The sequence below is a fragment of the Coloeus monedula genome (assembly GCF_965178545.1).
Source record: "Coloeus monedula genome assembly, chromosome: 1".
In the NCBI taxonomy this organism is placed as follows: domain Eukaryota; kingdom Metazoa; phylum Chordata; class Aves; order Passeriformes; family Corvidae; genus Coloeus; species Coloeus monedula.
Window position 1 is genome coordinate 159,090,904 of NC_138781.1, and position 8,781 is coordinate 159,099,684.

The following is an 8,781-nucleotide window of genomic DNA, read 5'->3' on the forward strand; positions in this document are numbered from 1 at the left end:
GGGTGTGGTGTGGAGGGTTCCTGGATGAGAGAGGGGAGTGAGGCAGGGAAGGGTCATGGGGGTTTGAGGGGGATTGTGGAGGCTGTTGTGGGGCTGTGGGGAGGCGTGAGGGCTGCTGAGGCTGGGGCTGAGTGTGCTGGAAGAGAGGGGCCTGGGGATGCAGGAGCAGGAGGTTCAGGGGCTTGAGGCTCACCCGGTAGTCCGCACAGGAGAAGCAGAAGGCGTGAGGAGAAGTGTGTGAGGGAGAGAGGCACTGAGCCGGCTTTTATGCTGGTCATGGAGGGGCGGGACGGCCTTGTCCCATGGCCTTGGGGCATTTTGCAGGCTGCAGCTCTTGGCTGGCCCAGCCTGGTGAGTCATGAGGTGGGGAGTATTTTCCTTCCTGCAATTCTGCAATTCCATGTCCTCCCCCTGAGTCCATCTGACCTTGGTGGCACCTTTAAAGTGAGAGGTTGCCTTTGGGAGGATTTGATTGTTCAATGTGTGTCAGGGAGGACTGAATAAACAACCAGAGCCCCAGAGAGTTGCGATGTCATCAGTGAGGTCATTTCATGGCACTGGTGTGCTGTGGTTTGTGGTTGCCTTGTGATGACTGGGCTCCTCTTCTGTGCCAATGGATGTCCATCAGTCATTGTGTTGCACCCAGGAATGCTGAGGGAGCTGCTGATGTCTTGGGGAGGTCACTCTGCAATTGCTTGGAAAGGTCACGGTGCCTGGGAGCAGTTCCTGAACGATGAAAGTCAGTTCATTCCCTTGTGTCTTGAATGGGGTCAAGGGAGAGGATCGGGAAAAGTAGAAGCTGTTCAGGCTGTACTTGCTCCATTGTTATTGTCCATTTGGATTTCTCAACTTTGCATGACAAAGTGCTCTGCCGAATAAGTATTTCCTGACCTCATTCAGAAATCAAGAAACAAACAATAAACCTGGCCTGATCCCTTTTTTTCCCAAGTTGTTCTGTGACATGACTTCACTTATTCCACATTCAAGCCACAAGGTATAACTTGTAACTCTTAATATTTTGTTCCTGTTAGCAAAACCCAGTAATTACTAACTCATGGTCAGCAAGCCCCTCTTTCCTTTTCTGTCATGACGTGGGTGTTTCTTTATGGAATTCTATGATTCCATGTCCTGCTCTTGACTCCTTTTCCTTCTAACCTTGGCAGCTGCTTTTAAGGTGTGTGTTGGTATTTGGGAGGGTTTGCATAGAAGTTGAGTGTCAGGGAGTGCTGAATAAACAACCAAAGCATTGGAGAGGTGGGGTTGTCATGAGTGAGGTCACTGCATGACATTCATGTATTGTGGTTTGTGGATGTGTTTTTGTGCTGGTTTGGCCAAATTTAGAAATATATCCTCTGAGAGAAGGCAGGTCACCACCCCTCCCACACCAGGTTCGGGAAAGAATAACTTTTCCGTGAAGGAAAGTGAAGGAGATGAAAACTATTTATTTTAACAAACACACGGGAAAAGGAAAATAATGCTAAATGATAAAATCTTTGACTGTGGAGAAAATACCCGGGAAAGTGTTAGAGTCCTCCCTTTGGTCTCCTCAGAGCTGGGGCCTGGCCCAGGGCCAGGCCCTCTGTGCTTGGTGGAAAGTCCTCCCGATGTGTTCTGATATTGAAGCAGTCCACAGAAAAAGGGAAAAAATCTGAAATTCCAGGGAAGGAAAAAAAGTTCAACTCTCAGTCTCCCTTCGGAGATAAAGAAGCTGAAACTGGCCAGAAGCTGATGGGGAAGCAGCAAACCGGGTGCCTCCTCCCTCCCCTCCCGCAGCTGAAAAAAAGTTGCTATCTCTGTGTGACCTTGAAGAAGCTGCAAACTGCTTTGAAAAAGTTTTGCTCAGTTTTTCCTTCCTCCTCTAAGGCTCAGTTTAAAGGCATAGAAAGGTACAAGAATTAATTTCTGGGCATAGAGCAGCGATATGGGATACACATCATGAAGTCACCCCAAGACAGTTTTGAAGAGGAGATTCCCTCCCAGCCCGGTCAGGCTGCTCTGGGATTTGCAGCTGCACTGGAGGTGCTGCCTCTTCCCTCACATTTCATCCCTCATCACGTTGCTCCCACCTGCCCAAGCTTGGCACTAGACCTGACCTTTTCTGTAGACTGCTCCGTGGGCGTCTTGGTGCTCCTCTTGCTTTTAAGCTTTTGATATCCGGGCCCTTTTGGACCTTTACGGAGACTGTGTGCCAACAGATGAGGCCACTTGTGACTGTCAGAAAGAGGATTTGGAGGTCGCCCAGGGTTTTTGGAGGAGAGCATTGCATGGTCCCCAACAAGCCAGGCAAGTCCAGGTTGTGCCAGTGCCCAGCGTAGTGGACTGAGAAAGGTCTGAAGGGCTGGACCCGGAGGCTTGTGGTCAGTGTCCCAAAGTCCAGATGGAAGGCAGGCTCCAGTGCTGTAGCCCAGGAGTTGGATCCAGTGGGCCAACACTGAAAACCTGACAGGTGCTGGACATCTGATGGCGTTCTGTAAGGGCAGCTGCCAAGTGCTTTTTCTTGGGAGGAGTCTTCCTGGGTAGGAAGGAATGTCTAGGTTTCTGCTGGAACAATAGTTTTATTTTGAGAAAAAGCCTTTGTGGTTCTGGTTGAGAAGGAAAGGCCCAGGAGGTGTCCCTGTGTGGGAAAAGGGACCCCATATATCCAGGGTAGTATTGGGAAAAGTGTTATGACCAAGCAGGGAGAAGTGGCTTATGCGGTCTGCTCAGCACTGCTGAGGTCCCATAGGAGGTCCCATAGTGGGCAGTTCTGGGCTCCTCAGGGTGAAAATGAAGTAGATGTAGTGAATCCAGACCATCTCAGGACAACAAGACTCCAAAGGGGCTGGAGAATCTTTCATAGAGGAGAGGCTGAGAAAGCTGGGACTCCCAGGAGACGAGGGTGGATGGGGGCGTGTCATCAGTGTGTGCATATCCCTGATGGCAGGGAATGAAGTGAAGGAGCCCTGCTGTTCTCAGCAGTGCACACTTGCAGGACAAGAGGCCTTGGGGGCAAGTGAAAACAGATGGAATTCCCTGGGCAAAGAAGGCAAGAATCTTTCACTGTGGTGGTGGCCACAGAGTGAAAGAGTTGGTGGTGGTGGAGTCGCTGTTCTGGGAGAGCCAAACCTGAACTGTCCATGGTCCTGGAATTCCTGCTCTTGCTTGAGCAGGGCAGTTGAAGCACTTGCACTCCAGAGTTTCTGCCCAAGCAGAAGATTTTGTGACTCTTTCTGCTGGAAGGGTTCAAGAGTACTGGTGGGAAGAGAGTTTATCAAGTGTGTGCTGGCATGGAAAGATTTACCAGAGGTGTACCCAGGAGAGCATTAACGTGTCCAAGGCTTTGGTGTATCAGGTAAGGTGAGTGTGACATGTTCTGGAGAGTGTCCCCTCCTCTGCTTCCCGTGCCAGACTTTGTTATTAGTTGTTTTTACATATTTGTGAGGAGAGGTGTTGTTCGTCTGTTCCATGTAGCCCAATGTCCTGTTGAGCTGTGGAATGTGCTGGGTAAGGATGTGAGGCCATGGGAATAAAAAAACAAGAGGAGGAGTCTCAGGCTTTGATGCAGAAAAACTTTACTGAGGCAAAGGAATGAAGAGGCAGGAGAAAAAAGTGGAAGGAATACAATGTGAGGTGCAAGTAGGGCAACCATCAACCAAGGTGCTTTGCTTGCAGGAGCTGTTGCCAGAGCCCCGAGCTGGTGATGTCAGAGGTGGTGCCGAGAGCCCTTAGCAGATGTAGCCACCCCTTCTGCCATAGCAGCCCAGGCCTCCCAGCCCATAGCCAAGGCCATAGCCAAAGCCACCAAATCCACCAGAGATGGGCTGTCCCTGGGCACTGAGTTCACTGCCAACAGCAGCCGAGGAGGTGGATCCAACGGCGGTGTTCTGGGGGAAGGAGGTCATGATGGGTCCTGGCAGGGTGACCAGCACGGGGGAAGGGTTGATGACAACGTGGGAGTCCTGGCATTGCAGGGCACAGGGCTCGTTGCAGCTGTTGGCCAGCGGGGTGGGTCCGCAGGGCTGGCAGCGGTTGTAGCAGGCCATGGGTGTGGTGTGGAGGGTCCCTGGAAGAGAGAGGGGAGTGAGGCAGGGCAGGGGTGTGGGGGTGTGAGGGGCGGTGATGCAGGAGGGTGAGGGAGTGTGGAGGCTGTTGTGGGGCTGTGGGGAGGCGTGAGGGCTTCTGAGGCTGGGGCTGAGCATGCTGGCAGAGAGGAGCCCGGGGGTGCAGGAGGGTCAGGGGCTTGATGCTCACCCTGTTTTCAGCAGGAGCAGAAGGAGAAGGCGTGAGGAGAAGTGTGTGAGGGAGAGAGGCACTGGGCCGGCTTTTATGCTGGTTGTGGAGGGGCGGGACAGCCTTGTCCCATGGCCTTGGGGCATTTTGGAGGCCGCAGCTCTTGGCCTGCCCAGCCTGGCGAGTCATGAGGTGGTGAGTGTTTTCCTTCCCCTCAATTTGGCAGTTTGATGTCCTGCTCTTGATGCCGTGTCCATATGACCTTCAGCTTTGAAATGAAAGTTTTTATTTGGCAGGATTTGCATGGAAGATGCATGACAGAGGATGCAGAATAGAAGACAATAACTTAGGGGTGTCATCAGAGTGGCCATCCTGTTGCTCTTGTGTGGTTTGGTTTGTGGGTGTGTTGTATGAATGGGCCCCATTCTATTGCATCCTTGTCAGACTGGTCTGGGCTTTGCAGCTCGGCCACGTGTGAGGAGTTGATCCTTCCATCATGGTCATTCCTCCCCATATCACCACCAGGTGGCCTGACCTGTCCTTCTGACCGGCCTTTCTCATTGTTTCTGCTCTGGCTTGACACCCTGGTGTTTCTGGTACAACACGTTCAAGGAACAGCTGCTGAGGGATCTGGAGAACAAGACTTTTGAGTAGTGGTTGTATGATCTGTGGATTTTTAGATGCAGACAAAGCAGCCAGAGGAGAGATTTTCTCTCTCTCCACAGCTTTCTGAAAAGTTTTTTTGCGAGACTCTTGTTGCTCTTTTCTCTCTTTTAGCAAGTGATGGCACAAGTGAAAACGGCCTTGAGTTACTAAACCTTGAGTTTACGTGGTCATGGGCAGCCTTGTTGAGCAGTTCCTGCTTGAGCAGGTTGGGTTGGATTCCACGATCTCCTACACAAACAGAGGGGGATGGGACAAGGGGAAATTTCTTCCCACTGCCAGAGGGTAGGGTTAGATGGGATACTGGGAAGAAATTCTTCCCTGTGTGGGGGATGAGGCCCTGGCACAGGTTGCCCAGAGAAGCTGTGACTGCCGCAACCCCGGTAGTGTCTGAGGCTGGGTTGGCCAGGGCTTGGAGCAACCTGGGATAGTGGAAGATGTCTTTGTCCACGGCAGGGGCTGGAATGAGAGAGTCCGCAAGGTCCTTTCCAAGCCAAACCATTCTACGATGAGTCTTTGGTCACGTCCGAGAGGTTCCTTGAGCACTAGTGATTCCCTTTGGTGTGACTGTGCTTCCTGGGATGGGCACAGAGTCCTGCCGAGGGAGAAAGTTCCTCACCAGGGAGCAGAAGGAAGCCCTCACAATCCAGTGAGAATGGTCAGTGATAGACTTGTCTGTGGCACTGAATGGATACACCCAAGGGCTCTGAGGGAGCTGGTGGAACTGCTCTCAAGCCACTTGCTATTCTTTGCCAGCAGTCCTGGCTGACTGGGGAGGTCCCAGTTGATGGAGGCTTGCAAATGGGATTCTCCCCTAGAAGAAGGGCCAGAAGAAGAGTCTGGGCAACTCCAGGCCTATCAGTCTGAGGCCGGTGCTGCAGAAGCTGCTGGAGCAGATCATCTTGAGAGTATTCAATGGCCCCTGCAGGACAACCAGGTGATCAGGCCCAGCCAGCCTGAGTTTAGCAAAGTCAGATCCTTCTTGACCAACCTCATCACCTGAGGTGATGATGTGACCTCCTCAGTAAATGAGGAAAAGGCTGTGGATGATTTTTACTTGGAATGTAGTAAATACTTAAACTCCAGGCTTGGCAAGGAGTGACTAGAAAGCTGCCTGTGGCAAAAGGATCGACAGGTTGCTGCACATGGTCCAACGTGTCCCCAGATGGCCATGAAAACCAATAGCATCCTGGCTTTTATTACCTGTAGTGGGGCCAGCAAGTCCATGGCAGTGACTGTCCCACTGTATTGGGTACTGGTGAGGCCACACCCTGAATCTGAGCTCAGTTTTAGGCTCCTCAGAGCAAGAAAGATATTGAGGTGCTCGAGGATGTCCAAAGAACAAGGATGTTGGTGAAGAATCTACAGAACCATTTCTGTGAGGAGCAGCTGAGGGAAGGCTGGTTGCTTTGTCTGGGCACCAGGTCAGCTTGAACTAATTGATTCCCCCAGGTTCCTTGTGCACTCCTGGATTCCAGAGCTGGGAGGTTCAGAGAGTCCTGGTGGAGAAGACTTGGACAAATGTGTGCTGCCATTGAGAGGTTGTGTTGGAGATACGGGCACAAGTGCATTGGTGTGTCCAAGGCTTTGGGAAAAGGAAGGGCTTGAGCTCTATTCTGGAAACCCAGTGCATGGTCCTGCTGTTGACAGATATGCCAGGAGAGGTCTTGCGGCCCCTTTTGCAGCCACACTGATGGGCTGTTGACCCGTGACTTTGTGCTAGATGAAATTGCAAGAGCTCTGGTAGAACAAAGGAGGAGGAGACGTCTCAGGCTATGTAACAAGAATACTTTATTGAGGCAAAAGAAGTATAAGGCAGGAGAAAGAAGTGGAAGGGAGATGGTGTGAGGTACAATAAGGGTGACCATCAGTCGAGGTGCTTTGCTTGCAGGAGCTGTTGCCAGAGCCCCGAGCTGGTGGTGTCAGGGGTAGTGCCGAGGGCCCTTAGCAGATGTAGCCGCCCCTTCTGCCATAGCAGCCCAGGCCTCCCAGCCCATAGCCAAGGCCATAGCCAAAGCCACCAAATCCACCAGAGATGGGCTGTCCCTGGGCACTGAGTTCACTGCCAAGAGCAGCCGAGGAGGTGGATCCGACGGCGGTGTTCTGGGGGAAGGAGGTCATGATGGGTCCTGGCAGGGTGATCAGCACAGGGGAAGGGTTGGTGACGACGCGGGAGTCCTGGCATTGCAGGGCACAGGGCTCGTTGCAGCTGTTGGCCAGCGGGGTGGGTCCGCAGGGTCGGCAGAGGTTGTAGCAGGCCATGGGTGTGGTGTGGAGGGTCCCTGGAAGAGAGAGGGGAGTGAGGCAGGTCAGGGGTGTGGGGGTGCGAGGGCCCGTGATGCAGGAGGGCAATGGGTTTGTGGAGGCTGTTGTGGGGCTGTGGGGAGGCGTGAGGGCTTCTGAGGCTGGGGCTGAGCATGCTGGCAGAGAGGGGCCAGGGGTGCAGGAGTAGGAGGTTCAGGGACTTGGGACTCACCTGGTTGTAGGCAGGAGCAGGAGGAGAAGGTGTGAGGAGAAGTGTGTGAGGGAGACAGGCACTGAGTCGGCTTTTATGCTGGTTGTGGAGGGGCGGGACAGCCTCGGCTGATGCCCTTGAGGCATTTTTCAAGCAGCAGCTTTTGCCTGGCCCAGCCTGGTGAATCTTCAGGCAGGGAGTGTTTTCCTTCCCACATCTGTGCAGTTTGATGTCCTGCTCTTGAGACGATGTCTGTCTGACCTTCGCGGCCGCTTTTAAGTGGAAGTATTAGAGAAATATTCTTTTGCTGAGGAGGCATGTCGGGGCAGTTTGAAGAAGTGACCCAAGCTTTGAAGGGGTGGGGTGTCATCAGTCACCCTCTGCCACTGGTTGTGGTTGCATTTAGAAGAGGGGCCTGTTTTCCTCACAGCCCTGTCAGGCTAGTCTGGGCTTTGCAGCTCTGCCACGTATTGGGACCTGCCCTGCCAGTGCATTTTTTCCCTTTTCCTTTGTAAACACCTTTCCAGGGACCTTGTTCCTGCAGACAAGGATGGGACAATTATTGTTGCAGTGGGGATACTGCAACATGCATATATCAAACCAGGAGTCCCGTGGAAAGGAAATATATATGGACAGACAGATTCTTGATAGCTGTTTCAGAGATGTTTATTTCTCCAGCCGCATGGCCGGGGCTCTGCCCAGGAACTGTTCCAGTCACGGGCCAAGGGTCCTTCTGCCCGCGCAGGGAACACAAACCAACCAATGGGAACGAGGCTGAGCAGGGGCAGGGAAACCCCGTGTCTGTCCCCTCAGGGCCCCTCTGCCAGGGCTACACGGCAGGGGAGGGACCCCAACACCTCACCAGTTTTATTTTAATAAAAGGAGAATGAAAACAACTGGATAAACATAACAAGAACAGTTTCAAGACAAAACAAGCCACCCTCCTGAGTCTTTAAATGTCCAGTCAGATTCTGTGGAACATCTTAGGGCTGACAGAAGGGAGACAGAACTCTTCGGGCATGCTTTGTGGGGAAACTGAGGTAGGAGAGGGTTTAACTTCTTCCCTCTCCCTCTTCATCCCCCACTCGGCATTGGAAAGGGATTTTTGGGGAAACAATTGGCAAAAGCATGGTTTTGTGAGGGAAACCATGGATAAAAAAAACCGATTAGGAATACACTGGGGGTAACAGGACATAGGGTAAAAGGGAAAGGTGGGATTAGGAAAGGGAGACTGTAGGGGGGGCTTACAATGGACATATTGTCTAACATGACTACGATTTTTTGCATATATACTGCCTTTTACAGGAACACCATCAGGCCCAGTGACCTGCGATGCTTGTAACCCTTTTCTACCTCGTATAATTTTGAATTCCACGACTTCTCCATCTCCCAAGCTTGGGATGCATTTTTCAGGGTTATTCTTTTTAATAGCAGTTCTATGCACGAATATGTCT

The 8,781-nt window shown here is 52.2% G+C and overlaps 1 protein-coding gene across 1 annotated transcript; it reads right to left on the bottom strand.

Moving 5' to 3' along the window:
• Positions 1-6,816: 6,816 nt before the first annotated feature.
• On the bottom strand, positions 6,817-7,646 carry LOC309577497 (feather beta keratin-like; the record flags this gene model as incomplete). The annotated part of the gene is made up of 2 exons (XM_082289583.1): positions 6,817-7,154; positions 7,589-7,646. The coding sequence occupies 2 exons, from the start codon at positions 7,644-7,646 to the stop codon at positions 6,817-6,819; spliced, it is 396 nt and encodes a 131-aa protein (XP_082145709.1).
• Between the last annotated feature and the right edge of the window lie 1,135 nt (positions 7,647-8,781).